Source organism: Grampus griseus (assembly GCF_964374135.1).
Source record: "Grampus griseus genome assembly, contig: HAP1_SCAFFOLD_50, whole genome shotgun sequence".
NCBI classification, from domain to species: Eukaryota; Metazoa; Chordata; class Mammalia; order Artiodactyla; family Delphinidae; genus Grampus; species Grampus griseus.
In genome coordinates this window covers 69,055-88,365 of record NW_028133393.1, presented here as the reverse complement: position 1 = coordinate 88,365, position 19,311 = coordinate 69,055, and the positions used below count along the sequence as shown (strand labels likewise).

General features: G+C 55.1%; 1 protein-coding gene across 1 annotated transcript in view; it reads left to right on the top strand.

Annotated features, from left to right (window-relative positions):
* GLI2 (GLI family zinc finger 2) overlaps positions 1-19,311 on the top strand; it is a gene marked incomplete at its 3' end in the record, with an annotated part of 247,461 nt that overhangs the window by 204,550 nt on the left and 23,600 nt on the right. The window contains exons 4-5 of the mRNA XM_082682079.1: positions 3,460-3,662; positions 6,948-7,133. Of these exons, the coding sequence (XP_082538205.1) occupies positions 3,460-3,662; positions 6,948-7,133 (389 nt within the window). The remainder of the gene's footprint in view (positions 1-3,459; positions 3,663-6,947; positions 7,134-19,311) is intronic.

The following is a 19,311-nucleotide window of genomic DNA, read 5'->3' as shown; positions in this document are numbered from 1 at the left end:
ATTGTTGGTGCCAGAGTTTTCACGTCTCCTCCCGGCGGCCATCAGGCTGGCCATCATCACGGGCTGCTGTTCTGAAGTCAGCATCCCTGTGGGGAGGGGCGTGGCCTGGAAGAACCTCGAGCTCCTCTCCCTTTCCTTGGAGAATAATGTGATGGGAAGGGGATAACAGAGGTCACTCTCCTCCAAAGGGTGGTGGCAGAGGTGTAGAGATAAAAGTCCCAGCTTCTCAGCATGGGGACTCGGCCCCCACCTGCCACCTCCGGGCCCAGCTGCTGAGGCTGCACTGATTCCGGCCCCGCCAGGCAGCCCCACAGCGGGGTGCACGTTGCCACGACAAGACCCCCTCCAGCCTCCTGTTTGGCCGGTGGGATGGGAGTCGCCTTGGACAGACCAGGGCCACCGTGTACCCTCCATGTGTTCCTTTAAATCCCCACATAATCACTGGCTTGCCTTGTGGGGCCTTAGCTGTGGTCCTTGCACCCCACAGGGTGACGTGTTGCTAGGGAGGCCTGGCCAGGCCACTTAGGGCCACCAGCTTCAGTAACGCCAGGCTGCCCTGCCCTCGAACCTGGCCAGCATCCTGTGGGCCCTGAAACCTACCCTGCCTTGAGTGCCCAGTGGTGGACCAAGGCTCTCGGGACAGGAGACGCATCGCTTACTCACTCTTCTCCCCTGTGGCCTCTGTGGCCCAAAGCGGAGCCACTGCTTTGGTCCCTGGCACCCAGTGCAGTTTCCTCACAGGTGGCCTGGCCTCTAATGGCGGCTTGTGAGTGAGGATAGCTGGAGGCTGTGACTGATGGCAGAGGCTCCCTTCTGCCAGGCTCAGTGCCTGGTTCACAGATGTGTCACCATCACTGGCTCTGAAGATACCTCTGAACACCTGCGGGATAACAGTTGCCTGCCAGATGCTCGATGCAGCGGTGCCTGGGACACGCCCTGCTCCCTGGTTGCCTGGGAAACACACCTGCCCACCTAAGATGGGAACCATGCCCCCCAGGGGGAGCAGAGACCTCATGTCAGGGGAAGGGGTTTCAGGGAGAGCACCACTGACCACCGGGGTCCCTTGACCCAGGCTTGCAGGGAAGAGAAGGAATTGCCCTGACGAGGTATAGGGTACAGGTAGGCCAAGAATTGGCATGGCTGAAAACACCACAGCGTGGAAGTGCCCCGGCGGGTCCATTGGATCAGCACATCCGTTGCAATTACATCTGCAAAAGCTCGAAAATAAAGTAGCAGAATGCATACACCCAGGCCTGTAGAGCGGCCTCTGAGCACGGAGCTTGTGTAACCCAGATGTTAAGACATCTGGATGTCACCTGTTTGGGTCCTGGTTCGCACTGTGTCATAAGCACAGTTTTCATGCCCTGTTGCACATAATCAGTAATTAGCTCTGGTGTGCTCCAGCCGATGGACAAGTCATGCCCTCTCTGAAGTAACCGGTTCTCACAGCACTTTTTCACACATCCGACGTCAAGGTTTTGAGGGCTTCCCAGGCACATCTGGATTTTGCCCTCAAAGTGTGGTACTAATGCTGTAATAACAACTCTCACTTATTGACTGGTGGCTGTCTCAGGCACCATTTGGGGGAATTTCATCCTCATGGCAACCCTAGGAAATGGGCACTGTTGTTATCCCCATTTTACAGATGAGGAAACTGAGGCTTGGTGAGGTTAAGTTACTTGCTCAGAGTAACTGAGCTGATGAAGGCTAAGGTTCTTTTTTAAAATTTTTATTGAAATGTAGTTCATTTACAATGTTCTATCAGTTTCAGGTGTACAGCAAAGTGACTCAGTTATATATATATATATATTCTTTTTTTTTTAGATTCTTTTTCATTATAGTTTATTACAAGATATTGAGTATAGTTCCCTGTGCTATACACTGGGTCCTTGTTGTTTATTTATTTTATGTATAGTAGAGTGTATCTGTTAATCCCAAACTCCTAATTTATCCCTCCCCTTACTTTTCCTCTTTGGTAACCATAAGTTTGTTTTCTATGTATGTGAGTCTATTTCTATTTTGTAAATAAGTTTATTCGTATCATTTTTTTAGATTTCAAATTTAAGTGACATCATATGGTATTTGTCTTTGTCTGATTTACTTCACTTAGTATGATAATCTCTAGGGCCATCCATGTTGCTGCAAATGGAATTATTTCTTTATTTTTTATGACTGAGTAATATTCCGTTCTATATATGTACCACATCTGCTTTATCCATTCATCTGTCAATGGACATTTAGGTTGTTTCCATGTCCTGGCTGTTGTAAATAGTGCTGCTATGAATATTGAGGTGCATATACCTTTTCAAATTAGTGTTTTCTCTGGATATATGCCCAGGAGTGGGATCGCTGGGTCATATGGTAGCTCTGTTTTTAGTTTTTTAAGGAACCTCCATACTGTTCTCCATAGTGACTGAGATTCTAATGCAGGTTGGTCTGATTTGAACACATATTCTTTGCACTGTGTCAAGTCACAGAGAGGCCCCTATTTTCTGAAAAATCGAAAATGAAATCTTTAGATTTGGTTCCAGTGACTTAGTGGTGCTTTCACAGCAGCTCCCCCCAGTCTGATTTTTACTTTAATATGGGCAAGTTTTGGAGTAGATGACCTCAAAATACCCTTGTAACTAACATGCTAACAGCTGCTTGGAGGCCCCCGGGGAGCAGGCCTGTCCTTCTGTTGAGCTGAGCAGGGCTGACCATAGAAATGGGCTGCAGCCACACCAGCCCTAGCCCAGGGGACCACGCCAGCTGCGTGCCCGATGGTCAGTGGGCGTCAGAGAAGGGATACTCTGGGAACATGAGAAGGAGTTCCATGTAAGGAAAGCTGGAACGGTATTCCAAATTTTCATGACGGCTCAGCGTTTCCAAAGGCTCCTTGAATCCTGAGCTTTTCTTTTACAGCCGATCCCGTGGCTGAGTGCTTCACTGCAGGGATTGTCCCACGGAAGCCCCAAATTCTCCATCTTTCAGGGCATCTCCTGATTTCTCTTTTCCTCAGTTCTGTTAGGAAGATGAGCTCTTTGTATCTTCCCCCTGGTGTTAGTGTTTTCATGGCCTGTTTTCATACCAGTTGGTAGGATGCGGGCATGCGTCCATTTCGGAGACTTACTTGTTAATGCGTCTGCTCCTGAGCGGGCACCGGGGAAGCGGTGGCGACGACTCGCAGAGGTGTGTGGTCTGCCGAGCTTGTGGTCCAGCACATCCAGCTCTGTGTGTGCAGAATTCCATCACCAACATGAGACGGTTGGGGGGGCTGCTGCACCAGCCCCGGGAGCTTTCCATCTGCATTTCCTGGCTAGTGTATGAGATTTGAGACTCTGTATGAGGGTGACCAGGGAATGTTGGCGAATAAATAAAGGTGCAGCCGCCCGTTTGGTTCTGCTCCTTAACGGGGTTCCCTGGGCATCCTCCTGGGTGGGCCACACCTTCTTAAAATGTTCCCCTTTGTCTCTGCAGGCCTCCCGCCCTGAGTGGCAGCCCGGTCATCTCGGATATCTCATTGATCCGACTTTCCCCACACCCTGCCGGCCCTGGGGAGTCCCCCTTCAACGCCCCACACCCGTACGTGAGCTCGCACATGGAGCAGTACCTCTGCGCTGTGCACGGCAGCCCCACGCACCCCGCCATCTCTGCGGCCAGGGGCCTCAGCCCTGCGGACGGTGAGTCGGGAGGGCCTGGGGCAGCAGGGTGGGGGGAGGGATGCTAACTCTAATGCTGGTCATTCCTCAGCTGCTGTCCGTGGGATGGTCAGTGGCTGGCCTTCCTCCCTGCCCCCCATCAACAGTAGGTCTTTCGATAAATGAGTGGTCCAAGACAAGGGAACCAGGGGTGCATTGGTTTTTGCGCTCATTAAAGAACTATTCGTAGGACTTCCCAGGTGGCGCAGTGGTTAAGAATCCGCCTGCTGATGCAGGGGACACAGGTTCGAGCCCTGGTCCGGGAAGCTACCACATGCCACGGAGCACCTAAGCCCGTGCGCCATAACCACTGAGCCTGCGCTCTAGAGCCCGTGAGCCACAACTACTGAGCCCACGTGCCACAACTACTGAGCCTGTGCTCTAGAGCCCACGAGCGACAACTACTGAGCCCATGTGCCACAACTACTGAAGCTGCGCTCTAGAGCCCACGAGCCACAGCTACTGAGCCTGTGCTCTAGAGCCCATGAGCGACAACTACTGAGCCCACGTGCCACAACTACTGAAGCCCACGTGCCTAGAGCCCATGCTCCACAACAAGAGAAGCCACCACAATGAGAAGCCCGGGCACCACAACCAAGAGTAGCCGCCACTCACTGCAACTAGAGAAAGCCTGCACGCAGCAGCGAAGACCCAACGCAGCCAAAAATGAATAATAAATAAATAAATTTATGGAAAAAAGCACTATTCATAAACAGCCTTGGCATGCAAATTACATAATAAGAATGGTGACATCTGTTTATTCATGGAGGTCCTATCTTAGGTGAGAATTACTTGGTTGCAAGATGCCTCTGCAGAGGCTGGTGTTAAGCAGAGTAGGTGTTGTATCGGGGTGTCTCAGGGCCCCCCCCAGAGCAGAACGAAGGCAGAGCTGGGCAGGTTTCTGTCGACATCTCTGGCAGGTCAACGCATGGCCTCTAAACGGGACCCCAGCCCCAAGGCTCCGGGGTGACCACCAGTGACTTTGTGTCCCTCCTGAGAGGATACTGAGTGGCCCAGCTCAGTCAGATGGCAACCCTGTTCAATTCATTTGAGACAGAAAAGGGCAGAGTCACAAAGAAAAACCAGACAAGGTGAATGGCTGCAGCCGTGAGACATGAAGATGGCCAGCCAGGATGGGGCCATTCAGAAATGGCCCTTCACCACTGCTCCTGGCCCTGAACTCTGCGTGGGCCCCTGAGTGGCCGCGACCAATCCAGGACGCGCCAAAGGGTGTGACACATCCACACAGAGCCCGTGTCTCCCGGGAAGTGGACCGGAGCTCCCCAGCCTCTCCTGGCAGTGCAGACCAGGGTCCAAGACACTGCTCCTGCCTTGAAGTTCACATGTGGTGCAGCGGGCGGCATGGTGCCCTCAGGAAGATACATGTACGTCCTAAGCCCTGAACCCGAGAGCATGGCCTCATGTGGAAAAGGGCTCTCTGCCGATGTGATTAAGTTGGCGATTCTGAGTTGAAGAGATCATCCTGGATTATCCACGTGGGCCTTAAATCCAATGACAAGTGTCCTTATAAGGGACACATAGATAAGAAGACAACGCAAAGATGGGAGTGATGTGGCCACAAGCCAAGGAAGCTGGCAACTCCCAGAAGCTGGAATAGGCAAGAAACAGGTTTTCCCCTAAAGCCTCCAGAGTGGGTGGCCCCGCTGACACCTTGATTTTGGACTTCTGGCCTCAAGACCTGAGGGAGAATAAAAATGCATTTTCGCAGCAGTTAGCAAGCCTGTACTAACTTGTTACAGCAGCCCGAGGAAACTAATACACACGGAGATGGGGCGGTCCCCTCAAGGCCTGCGTCAGGGAGGGCCCTGAGAGACGTCTGTAGCAGGGTCGAGGAGCAGAGGCAGGGTCCGCCAGACCAGACTCTGTGTGTGTGTGTGTGTGTGTGTGTGTGAACAATGGGCCCTCAAGGAAGGCTTCAGCTAAGAGGCACAAGCAAGAAGGGGGAGGGGAGGGCATTTCAGGCACAGGCAGGCCAGGCAGAGGCTGCGGGGCTGCAGGCTAGGGCTGTCCCTAGAGGATAGAGCGGGAGAGGGAGAGGAGGAAGGGGAGGGTGATGGCTTCCACGGACCAGCTGCTTCCTTCTGCCCGGACTGTGTGCATCTCCTTTGACACCTGCCAAGACTAATAGCAAGGAGGCCAATTCCCGGGCTCTGGATTCAAACTCTCTGCTGTGTGGCCTTGGGCAGCATCTTTATCTCTTTAAGTGCCAGAGTCCTCATCTGCTGAGGGGATCAGCTCATGGTGTGATGCTAGTGAAACCAGAGAGTGGATGTTATCCCCTCAGCCCTGTGACTGCACCCACCCAGTGGAACGCCCAGCACAACGTTGGCTGATGATACCTTTTTTGTTTTGCGGTACGCGGGCCTCTCACTGCTGTGGCATCTCCCGTTGCGGAGCACAGGCTCCGGACGCGCAGGCTCAGTGGCCATGGCTCATGGGCCCAGCCGCTCCGCGGCATGTGGATCTTCCCGGACCGGGGCACGAACCCGTGTCCCCTGCCTCGGCAGGAGGACTCTCAACCACTGCGCCACCAGGGAAACCCTGTCATTTTTAATAGTAATTTGACTGGTGGGTATTATTACCCCCATTTTACAGATGGAAAACTAAGCCAGCTCAGAGAGGTGGCACCTTCTTAATTTTGCACACCTGGTAAAAGCCAGGACCCCTGAGGGGTGTGTTTGGCTTCCAAGCCCCCCTTTAACTAACACCACACCCCTGAGTGCCAGGCCCCCTCAAGGTACTCTGAAGTTCATCCTCCCGGCCTCTTTGCTAAGCCCCGGCAGGGCTGAGTGCGGGACTGGAGGTGGACCGCCCGCCCAGGTTCTGACAGGTGGCCAGGGCGGGCGAGCGCTCGCCTGCCATCCCACTTCGAGTGCTGGGTGAGTCTGACCTGGCGCCCAGCTGTCTGGCCGCCCTGGCACCTCCGACTTCATCTTCCTTTTCCTTTGGAGACTGTGCCGGACCACGGACCCTGGAGCTCTGGGCATCTGTGGGGCTGGGAGAAGGAAGCAGTTGTTTACGGCTTTGAGCAAGTGGAGGAATGTGCAGGCTGGGATCTGGCTGCCCCATCAGCAGAAACAGCCCCGCCCCAGCCTGACCAGGGACGGCGGGGGAGGGGGACCCAGGGACCCAGAGGGCAGGGGAGGGCTGCAGGGCCCGGAGGGGCCTCCTCGGGCCAGGTGCATGTTTCTCTTCTTTCTGGCCGGGTTCTGACAGTTTCTTCCTCTCCCTCCCTCCTGCCCGCAGTTGCCCACGAACACCTGAAGGAGAGGGGGCTGCTTGGCCTCCCCGCTTCAAGCACCAACCCCTCAGACTATTACCACCAGATGCCCCTCATGGCAGGCCACCCCACGCCATATGGGGACCTGCTGATGCAGAGCGGGGGTGCGGCCAGTGCACCCCATCTCCATGACTACCTCAATCCAGTGGATGGTGAGTGCTGGGCCAGGGTGGGTGTGGCGAGCAGGACAGGGGCTCACGGCCCCCCGGAGGCCGAGGAAGGTGCTTGTTGCTCCTTTTGTGGTGGGGGGAGCCCAGTGGAGGAATCTGGGGTTTACCCCAATCCCTGCCATGACTGCTGTCCTTGGGGGACTGCGTCTGAACAACATGCACAAAAACTTAGTGAGTCATCACGGGCCAGGAAGTGTTGTAGGAACTGCAGTCACTCCAGGGAACAAAAGGGACTCATCTCTGCCTTCATGGAACTTACTTACAGCTTAGTGGGGAGAGGCGAACAATTCAGGAATGGGGTTAGGAGCACTGGGTGGGGTGCCATGAGGGTGCCATCTTGAAAGAGGAAATCAAGAAATCCTCACTGAGAAGATGATATTCAAGCAAAGAATTGAAAGGGATGAGCCATGCAGAAATAAGCCAAAGAGTGATACAGGCAGGAGAGACAGCGAGCGCAAAGGGCCTGAGGCCGCAGTGGGCCTGCTGGGGCCAAGAAAAGCCCGGGAGGCCAGTGTACCTGGTACCCAGTGAGTGAAGGGGCGGTAGGGTAGGGCCAGAGTTCAGGGGCTGGCTGTGCTGGTCGGTCAAGGCTTGGTGAAACTGGCTTTCACGCAGAGTGAGGTGGGGCCCGTGGAGGGGGTCGGACAGAGGAGCAATGAGACCTGACTTATTCTTTTTCTTTTTTTTTTTAACATCTTTATTGGGGTATAATTGCTTTACAGTGGTGTGTTAGTTTCTGCTTTATAACAAAGTGAATCAGTTATACATATACATATGTTCCCATATCTCTTCCCTCTCGCGCCTCCCTCCCTCCCACCCTCTCTATCCCACCCCTCCAGGCGGTCACAAAGCACCGAGCCGATATCCCTGTGCCATGCGGCTGCTTCCCACTAGCTATCTACCTTACGTTTGTTAGTGTACATATGTCCATGCCTCTCTCTCGCCCTGTCACAGCTCACCCTTCCCCCTCCCCATATCCTCAAGTCCGTTCTCCAGTAGGTCTGTGTCTTTATTCTTGTCTTACCCCTAGGTTCTTCATGACATTTTTTTTTCTTAAATTCCATATATATGTGTTAGCATACGGTATTTGTCTTTTTCTTTCTGACTTACTTCACTCTGTATGACAGACTCTAGGTCTATCCACCTCATTACAAATAGCTCAATTTCGTTTCTTTTTATGGCTGAGTAATATCCCATTGTATATATGTGCCACATCTTCTTTATCCATTCATCCGATGATGGGCACTTAGGTTGTTTCCATCTCCGGGCTATTGTAAATAGAGCTGCAGTGAACATTTTGGTACATGACTCTTTTTGAATTTTGGTTTTCTCAGGGTATATGCCCAGTAGTGGGATTGCTGGGTCATATGGTAGTTCTATTTGTAGTTTTTTAAGGAACCTCCGTACTGTTCTCCATAGTGGCTGAACCAATTCACATTCCCACCAGCAGTACAAGAGTGTTCGCTTTTCTCCACACCCTCTCCAGCATTTATTGTTTCTAGATTTTTTGATGATGGCCATTCTGACTGGTGTGAGATGATATCTCATTGTAGTTTTGATTTGCATTTCCCTAATGATTAATGATGTTGAGCATTCTTTCATGTGTTTGTTGGCAGTCTGTATATCTTCTTTGGAGAAATGTCTATTTAGGTCTTCTGCCCATTTTTGGATTGGGTTGTTTGTTTTTTTGTTATTGAGCTGCATGAGCTGTAAATTTTGGAAATTAATTCTTTGTCAGTTGCTTCATTTGCAAATATTTTCTCCCATTCTGAGGGTTGTCTTTTGGTCTTGTTTATGGTTTCCTTTGCTGTGCAAAAGCTTTGAAGTTTCATTAGGTCCCATTTGTTTATTTTTGTTTTTATTTCCATTTCTCTCGGAGGTGGGTCCAAAAGGATCTTGCTGTGATTTATGTCATAGAGTGTTCTGCCTATGTTTTCCTCTAAGAGTTTGATAGTTTCTGGCCTTACATTTAGGTCTTTAATCCATTTTGAGCTTATTTTTGTGTATGGTGTTAGGGAGTGATCTAATCTCATACTTTTACACGTACCTGTCCAGTTTTCCCAGCACCACTTATTGAAGAGGCTGTCCTTTCTCCACTGTACATTCCTGCCTCCTTTATCAAAGATAAGGTGACCATATGTGCGTGGGTTTATCTCTGGGCTCTCTATCCTTTTCCATTGATCTATCTTTCTGTTTTTGTGCCAGTACCATACTGTCTTGATTACTGTAGCTTTGTAGTATAGTCTGAAGTCAGGGAGCCTGATTCCTCCAGCTCTGTTTTTCGTTCTCAAGATTGCTTTGGCTATTCGGGGTCTTTTGTGTTTCCATACAAATTGTGAAATTTTTTGTTCTAGTTCTGTGAAAAATGCCAGTGGTAGTTTGACAGGGATTGCATTGAATCTATAGATTGCTTTGGGTAGTAGAGGCATTTTCACAATGTTCATTCTTCCAATCCAAGAACATGTTATATCTCTCCATCTATTTGTATCATCTTTAATTTCTTTCAGCAATGTCTTATAATTTTCTGCATACAAGACCTGACTTATTCTTAAAAGGAATTCCATTCTGGCTGCTGGTCGGAGAACAGCTTTAGGGGCAAGGTGGAAGCAGGCCGTCCAGCTGGCAGAGGTGGGAGGAGCGGTCATGTTTCAGATGGATTTTGAAGGAAGAGCCACAAGATTTGTTCCTAGAAGGGATGTTGAATCAGGGAGGAAGAAGGGCATTGAGGACAACACTGGGGCCTCAGGCCTGAGTAGTTGGAGAACAGAGTTGTCAGTAACTGAGCCGGGGCCTGCAGGCTGGGCACGTTTGGGGGCGCGGCCAGTCGGGCGTTCTGGGGAGAAGAGGTGCCTGGTGCCCATGAGGTACCAAGTCCCCCACCCACCCCCAGCCATCCTCACAGCTGCTTTTACAGGGGCAACTGCACCCTAACCACGAGCCAGCCCCTGGGGTCAGATGGAGCCGCCTCCCCAGTGAGTGCTGCTCCACCTGCCGGTCCTGGAGCTCATCCCAGAGACCCCCAGGGATCCAGGCCAGGCAGCAGGGCCGGAAGCCACAGCGAGGGGCCGGCAGGCGGCTCCTGCAGATTTATCCTCCTCAAGCCCTTTTTCACTCCCTGGTGGCAGGGAGCAGACAGAGACCTGCAGGAGACCTGCTGGGTTGCAGGCAGTCCCATGGGGCCAGGCAGGGCTGCAAGACTTGGGGGGGCCCCTGCACCCCTCAGCCACCTCCTGTCCCCCAGTCCTCCGCCCTGGGCCTCCAGTCCACACCAGCCACTGCAACTCCACCTTATCGGCTGGATCAAAGCCAAGCCCCTCCTTTCCTAAGGCCTGGCTGAGATCTCACCTCCTCCAGGAAGTCCCTCTGGATGCCCCCTCCCTCCCCTCCTTTCCTTGTGACCAACCAGGATTCTTGACCTCCTCTATCAATAGAAATTGACTAGAGGCCAGACAAGAATTCAGGCGAGGCTTTATGGGGGCTCCTGCTGCAGCTGGGTGGGGGGAGGGCGAAAACAACTAACAATTCGCTCCCTAAGGCGGGGGAAGGGAGCTGGTTCCTTATATGGGGTGAGGATGGGGGTGTGTGTGGGGGGGTGGCTTCGGTGCTCTGCCCACCCCTTTGGTGGTGCTGAGTGCAGGGGGCATGCGCAGTACATGCTTTTGCTCCAGGCTCCTCAGAAGTGGCAGTTGGGTTTTTGGTCTTTCTGTATCTTCTTGTCCATAATTTGCCCCAACTGCGCATATACACCAGTTGTTTTTAGTCCCTTATAGATTCTCTGTACTTTGTTGCTCAAGAAGATGTTTGCCCAGGTGCAAGCACTGCGGCAAAGGGTCCCAGGTCCCACCTGTCTCACCGTCTCTCTGCCCTGCTCACCTCACACTTACAGGGGCCACCTCAAGTGGTCCCTAAGCACCACTCCCCTGCAGCGTTCCCTGCCCTCCCCCACAGGAGTGTCACTGGGGAGGAGCATGGCAGTCCTCCCAATGCCAGCTCTGTGGGTTTTGTCCCATGTCACCCTCAGCCTGCCCTGAAGGGAACCCGCAGCACGACCAGACGATGCCACCAGAATCTGGTCCCTGGGTCTGTCTCGCCCCTGTGTCTTCCCCAGGATGGTGTTTCGTCCAGGATGGGCACACAGTGTAGGGGTGCAGTGAGGCCTCTCGGCCCCCTGAGTGCATAAATCTACATGCTTTTGTCTCTCCTCCCCATAACAGCCCTGCAGGTGCCCCCCACAGGGAGCGGGAGGGCCCTGGGGAGGACACGTGCGCTTGCTACTCAGACAACAGCGACAATACAGGGCATAAAGGTTGCTGCCATTGTCCAAACATCAGATTCCCCAAGCGATGTCTGCCTTCCAAGGCCTTGGGCTGGGTGGCACCAGGCCATCTGGGCAGACACAGAGAAGCCACGGCCGAGGGGTCTGGTCAGGCCGGTGTCCCCAGAGGGCGGGAGAGGCCGAGTCAGCACGTGTGAGCGCCCGCTGTGTGCACGTGTGAGAGCATCCGGGTGAGGTCTGCCTGTGTGCCATGTCTTTATGCTCACTCCCCGGGTGACTCCCCTCAGCCCCCTTCCGAGGCCAGAATTACCGTCCCTGCCGTAAGATGGGCTCCCTGGGGTTCCCAGCATCCAGGGAGTTGCCCAGGCCTCAAGTCAGGGTTCCAGGCCCCGCTCCGTCTGTCACCAGCATCACGGGCTCTCCCTCATGCGCACCGCCCCAGGCAGCACAGCACATCTGAGGGGCCCCGTGAGCCATGGCCTCGGGGAGAGCCCAGTGGGCAGAGCAGCTGGGCTGGAGCCAGCGTGCTGCAGGGATGGTGGTGCTGCGGGCAGGTCTAGGCCACGCCAGCTTGAGCTGCGTCCTCTCTGGGACAGCTGGTGCTGCTGGGACCCGGTGGGGCCTGGACGGTGATGCCCTGCATGCTGTGTGAGCGTGGCTCGGTGCCAGGTTTACAGTCAGTGCTGCCTGCGTGCTGGTTTCCATCTCTTTCCACCGGTATCCTTGCCCTCTTTCAAATCTACCACCTTCTGCAGGGTTTTGTCTGCCGATTGTCAGCACCACCGTCCACCCCATGTTTGGGCCCCATGCCACACCTCCTCCTGGACACCTTTTCCTCACCACCAGCCCACCCCCCCCCAGGCCAGCCCACCCGAGACCTGCCAAGTCTGCCTTCGCAGCACCCCCGCCGGCCGTCCAGTCCTGTGCCAGCCAGCTCCCAGCTCAGCCTCCCTCCGCCCCTCCCATCACCCTCGGGGTGAAACCCAGACTCTACCACATGGCCAGCAGCCTTCCCTCCAGCCTGTCTCTCCCCATCTGCGCCCCTGCACCTGTCCACCATCCCCGCAGGCTGGCCTCGTTCTGTCCTGCACCAGGTCCCAGGACTCAGGTCAGCCAGCACTTCTCCCGGGCCACCGCCCGCATCAGCTCCCCTTGGACTCTGCATCTCCCTCCGCCCACCTGCAGGACCCGAGGGGCCCCAGCTGTAACTGGCTGGCCCTCTGTCTTCACAAACCCAGAGCCCCACAGGTCCAGGAGCACCTGCCAAGGAGCAGGGCTCTGTGTTTGTGGGGGGAGGGAGGGAGGGAGCAGCAGTCACAAAAGAACCTGGGGTAGAAACATGCAAACGAATCCGAAGAGACTGTGCGAGGCCAGCAGCTGTCGGCCTGCAGGGAGCCTGGAAGGGGACAGGCGGCTTTGCTCTGGGGCGCTCGGCGTTTGGCAGCATCTGGGCTGAGCATCTGAGACACGGGGGTCGGGCGGTCTTGAGGAGGTGGGCTCACCAGTGGGCGTGGGAGCCGCCCTGATGAATTCAGCACAGCCCCCGACATCCTGTCTCTGCCTTGGTCTTGAGGGTGTGATGGGCTTCAGGCGCAGAGTGGAGCGTCACCACCTCCAGCCTTGGTCTGGACGGACACATGGGTTTCTCGGGCTGAGATGGGGGTTGGTGGTGACCCGGGGATTTTCACAAACCCCTGTGAACATCAGGAACGGGTGGTTTCTTTTCCTTTGTTCCCATCACTTACCTCCAAGGAAATCAGAGTGAAGTCCAGCATGAATTCCTGTATTTGCCGTTACTTAGTTTTTTTCCAAACCAGTTTCAGCCAGAACTTTTGCGTCCGCTATTTAAAGTTTTAGGCATTTCTGTGCAGCTCCGATGCCTACGTGGCCCCGAGAGACTCGGGCCCAGGCCTGCCTCTGGGCGTGTGTGTGGGGGGTGGTCCCTGGCCCCTCCCCTCCTGTGAACCGTGGGAACTGGGAAGCCCACCAGCTCTGGTGTTTTCGGCTGGTCCCAGCTGCACGGGTCTGGGGAGAGATGCTCCCGGGAAGCCTCTGTCCACCCCACGGAGGTGTGAGTGGGTCTTCCAGTCAAGTTTCTTTGTGCTCAGACTCTCACAGGGAAAGGTGTGCAGGCCTGGGGCCCGGGCAGCGGGGCTCATGGGACCACCTGGGAAAGGGCCCTGAGGCTCTGAGGACATGTGTGTTCACGTGAGGAAGCTGCCCATAAACATGATGGGGACACGTAAGCTCCCTGCCCGTGCAGGGGCCCTGAGAGTTTGTGCGGAGTTGGGGAGACTCCGTGTGTGTGTCTCTTCGCTCTCTCTTTTTCGTGCACACACACACACACCCTACCTACATACCACATACACACCCACACCGTAAACACGCACACAGCATACACACGCACACTCACTCTCCTCATTCATTCATGAATGAGGGTATTTACTGAGCACCTACTACGTGCCAGGCATGGTGCCAGGTGCTAGCAACACAGCCTTCCAAGCCCCGCTCTCGCGGTGCCCCAGGGGGCCTGCTCTGTGGAAGCTTCCTGTCCCGAGGCCGCCCCGCCTACTCAGCCTGTTTCCTCAGCACCTGCACTTCACATTCCAAGAGGAGGCAGAGCCATGGGGGAGAGAACATCCCAGGGGTGATGAGTGTCAAGCTGGGGTGTGGAGACCAGGGGCACCCGGCTGTGAGGAGGCCTGGGGAGAGGGTGTCAGGAAGGCCACCCAGGTCCACATCCGGCAGAGCAGTGTCCCCAGCCCACCCGCTGGCAAACCACCAGCAGTTTTACCTTAGCCAAGTGCCACCTACACGATAACTTATTTAGTCTTATATTTTTAACAGACTCACCTTAAAATAGAACTTTATTTTTTTTTCTGAAGTGGGAAACCCCATAATATCTGGGGAAGATGTCCCCGTCTGTGTCTCCGTGATGCCTAAACAATCTCCTTTGGGTCGTGTGTGTGTCCTACGCTGGGGAAGATGCCACAGCCTTAGCGGCAAGGCTGGAGTTGGAGGGGTTCGTGCTGAATGGAAAAACCAAGCCCTCCGTCCCCCGCAGAGCACAGGGCCGGGCTGTGGGCGGGACAAGGGGCATCTCCAGCAGAAGCCGCCCTCCCTCTCCCGGGAGCCTCCTGGCCTCCAGGTGGTCAGTGAAGGCCCATTGCCCCTGTTCTTTAAGGAGGCTGATTTATAGCCAGAAGAGTGAGGAGTGATGTGGCTTTGGAAGGTGATAGATAACCAGTCCGGGAGTCCGAGGTTATTCTGCCTAGTGGTCCTCTAGACAGTAGGGAGGTCGCTGCTTGTCACTGGGGCCCTAAAATGGAATTGTCTCGCGTGATGCCGTTGAGTATTGGTGATTTAACGGCGGAGCCGCAGCCGCCACCCCACGCCCCACCACGCTGAGGAGCTTGAAATGTTTCCGAGTGAAACGTTGTCTGCTTACAGCCCATATTTCCTACGAGCTGTGTATTTTATTGTCGTATTGACACTCATTTCACTCGGATGTCACCTCCGTTCTGACACCCGTTCCTTATGCTGCCTGCGGGTCCGGGGAGGTCTCAGGAACCAGTTACACCGATCACGCCACTGAGAGGCAGGGGAGCTGACGGAGGGGCTGCCAGAGGCCCCGTTCTGGGAGGGCGTCCGCACCCAGCCTGCCGACAGGAGGGACACGGGGGGCAGGGTGCTGAGGGCAGGCTCAGGCCAGATGGTGTGTCCGGCTCATCTGGCAAGCCAGCCCAGAGTCTCGTGAGACACACGTCATGAAGTCACTTTCCAGGTGAGCAGCCTCGAGCCCAGAGCCCTAAGTTGCTTTGTCTCCATCATAGGCCTGGGAAATGTGCTTGTAGGCCTCAGCCCCACGCCTCTGGGCTCCAGAGCCTTGGTGCTTTCTACTCCCGCGCAAGAGCGGGTGTGAACAGCCAAGTGTGGGCCAGGTCCAGTCCTCAGGCTGGATTTCCTTAGAGCATCTCCTTAGTGAGTCCAGAAAGTCCGGGCGAGGGGCTGGGCCGTGCAGGAATGCTCCCTAAGCAGTGGGGGTCAGGGCTCACAAGCCCTGCCACGAGGCTGTGCCCTGCCGGCCCCGGGGAAGGCGCGTCCCGGCCCCGGGCCCACAGGAGGCCCATCCGGAATGGTGGGCGCTACGCTGCTCGGTAGTCTGTAGTGACCCTGAGGTGGGCGCTCTGGGCCCATCTTCTGGGTGAGGAAACAGCCCAGAGAGGTCCAGCAACTCGCCCAAAGATACCCAGTTAGAGCTGGCAGGCAGGGTCAGAACCTGCGTCTGCCAGGGTCCCGGGCCTGTTTCTGTATCTCCTGCCCTTTCCAACTATCCCAGGGCAAGAGATTCCCCCGCCCCCACGAGCAGTCTGGGGTAACCTGGGGTAACCCTGCTTTGGTGGTGTCTAGCAATCCTGCCCAGAGCCACAGGTACCACTGTCACCTCCCACCAAGATGCTGAGCTCCAGGAGACGGGGCTGAGCATCCTTGCTTGCAGCTCCCCCAGCATCAAGGCCTGTGCCTGGCAAACAGGCTGCTGCAGGAGGGCCTGGTGGGTGTGTGAACTAACGCGCGAAGGAGCAAAAGAAAGAACTAGCGGACAAAACAGCATCCAGGTCAGGTGGCGTCTGGCGTTTGCCCAGGTGAGGGCAGGCAGGTGGCTGGTCACCCAGCGTCTGTCGGCTCTCAGAAAGGGGGCATCCACAGATGAATGGACATGACGCGTCTGCCAATCCTGGTCATAAATCACAGGAGAAGCCACGGGAAATGAGTGCCAGGCTTTTCTTTCTATTTAGTAATTTATCAAGGGAGGAGGCGCATTAATAAACATATTTCCCTTGAGGGGAGGGAATAACAGAGATGAATATCACTGTCAGATCTGGCCTGTTTCATCTTGTTAGGGGCGCACGAGAGGGTGGGAATCCAAATATTAGTAGCAAAATCTTTTTTTGAGTGCATTGCAAAGATGTGTGTGTATTTCTTACTTTGTATGATATTACATCTACCCCCCATCTTGTATTTTCCCATTTACCACACAGTTCATAAGTAACAGGAGTCTTTTAGAAGGTTCACTTTTATATCTCAGAGTTGCCTTTAAAGTGAGGACAAACAAGGAGTGAACCCAGTAGATAAGAATTAAGAAGCTTGGAGGACACCTGGATAGGCGGATGAGTGTTTAGGGACAGATGTCCTCCACTGTGGCTCAGTCGTCTTCTCTAGATTTGCTGTCCTTTTCTCCATGATTAGCTCTCAGCTCACCCTGCTCACCAAAGAGTCCTCCTGGCCCCTAAGGAAGCCGTGTTCATTCACAGTTTCATTCTGGAAGATCTGCTGGGTTCGAGGCACTGTCCATGGTGCTGCCCCTGTGTACTCAGGACACACCTACCATGCTGCCCCCATTTGCAGATGGGCAAAGAGAGGCTCAGCAGGCTGAGTAATGCACCCCAGGGCAGCCAGTAAGTGTCAGGCTGTCTGTGTGCCCCCACTGGGGTGTGTGTGTGTGTGTGTGTGTGTCCCCGTCCTGGGTCCCTGCACCCAGGAGAGCCCTCCCCTGATAGCTACCCTCCCCACCTGAGCAGAGGCAGTGCGGCGGCGGTTCTGGTGTCCACCTGCCTGCTTTCCAATCATTCTCTACTTCCCCCGGCCGCGTGGCCTTGGCCAAGCTACTTGTCTTCTCCTTTGTAAGATGAGGCTCATAATGGTTCCTTCTTTATAAGACAGTTGTGAAGATTAAATGGCTTTATACTTGAAAATGCTTAGAACAGCCCCGAGCATCCGCGGGGCACTCAGTAAATACTGACTTTGGGTGGCTGAGCGTCCACTGCCCCTTGACACACCACGCCTCTGCCCCACGCCCGGCTTTTGGCATCTCCGGTTGGACTCACCACCGAGCCAGCCGGATCCCAGTGCTGGGATATAACGGTGAGCAGGGTGACCGAGTCCCTAGTTCACAGAGGCGGGAGAAACAGAAGCAACCAGACATACACAAGCAGGTATGAACTCCCCTGAGCCGCACCTATCCACAGAGAGGGGACCGTGGTGCCCTGAGAGTGTCCCGGGGGACCTGCCCAACTCCAGGATGTTAGCGATGGTTTCCTGGGGAAAGTGGTGACCCTGCTGAGCGCAGAGCACTGCAGACGGAAGAAGCAGTGTGTGCAAAGGCCCTGTGCAGGAGGCTGGAGAGGGAGTCAGGGGCACCCACGGAGCCACCGGGTAAGCCACACTGAGGACTTGTGCCTTCTTCCTAATAGCAGTGGGAGCTCTGGAAAGGTTTGGGGTGGGCAGATGCAAAGACATGATCTGATTTGGCCGCAGTGAGGAATGTGTATCAGACAGCAGTTAACTAAGGGCCCCGGGATGCCCCAAGCAAGTGGGGGGCTGGGCTGGTGGAAGTGGGAGATGCAACTGTGAAGGAGGTGGGGGGGGTGTCAGGCCAACTCCCGGGTCCCCCGCTCTGCTGCTCTATGGGTGGCGGGCGCCCGCCGAGCCCAGCCCTACAGGAGGTAGGGCTGGGCTGAACTGTGGTTGCCCTTCAGACGCAGGAGGCCAGGTAGGCAGCTGGCTGTCAGGAAGTTCACTATCAGAGCCGCTAAAGTGAGGATTTAAAAGCTGTTTGTGCTGAGAGCGTCTTCCTGGCCCTGCCTCTCCCCACCTCTCTGAAGGTACACTCAGGACAGAGAAAAACCACACAGCAGGGCTTCTTTGGACCTTGGTTCAAATCCTGCCCTTGAGCAAGTCGCTAACGTCCCCAAGCCTCGTTTTCTTATCTGCACAGCTGGGTTTGCATTTCGGGGGGCAGTGATGGCCGTTCATTGCAACAGTGGGTCTGACTGTCACTAAGGGGTGGCTGTCGCTGGGTTATTCTGTGCACCAGAATTCAGAAGCAGGGACTTATCCAAACACCACACCAAAGGGACACACGCCGTCTCTAGTTGCTCATGGGCCAGGGCACATCTCTGTGGTGCGGGATGCTTGTTCAGAAGGGTGGTCGTGTCTGCAGCACAGCCCAAGCGCTGGCTGGGGAGGGGCTGCTCCGTCAGACCCTGTGAGGCAGAATGAGGTTGTGCGACATTGTGTCCCTAGGCGTGTGGGCTGGGGTCCTTCCCACCGCAAGACAAAGGTGGTGACACGGCCTGAGTGTGTCACCTGCTGGCCTGGGTGCCAGCCATGCTCCCAGGCCCCTCTGCGGGGCAGAATGAGCTGGTGTTCACCGAATGGGAGCACCTTCCGTGAACCCACCATAGCTCTGCTTGCTAAAAGATCTGTAAGCCCCAGGCCTCAGAACCCAACAGAATCAACGGCAGGCCAAAAACAAAGATACTCAAGGAAAAGAATACCCTGAGTAACTCAACTTTTTCTCCCAGCTGGGAGCTTTCCTACAAGTGCTTCATCCTTTCCGGTTGAAAACAAAGTCTATGATTACACGCGTGCACTTGTACAGACATACGTACAGGGTACCCACCCGGGGCAGCTGGTCTTGGACCCAGCATCCTTCATCCACAAAGGAGATGGTTAGGAAAGAAGACCCCAGAATCCCCTTCCAGCCGGAGGATTCTGGTGGCCCAGTCTTAAAGGGGCTTCCCAGATTTTCCAGCCGAGGATGGGGTCGGGGGAGGGCTGGGCGTGGTTGACCCCCAGGGCAGGGGGCAGTGGGCAGGGGCTCCACCGAGGCTGCTTCTGGTGGTGGTAGTGGGCTTTCTAGGGGGTCGGTTGGTCCTGGGAATGCGGGCCCAGAGAGTCACAGGGTATCACTCCTGCCCTCAGTTCTCCTGCAGTGGTGGAGACAGCACGCTGACTCACAACCCCGCAGCCAGGACATCCTGCGTCTCCCTGGAGGAGGGGACCTATGGGGTCTGGGCAGGGCTGAGCAGGCAGGAGGGAGAA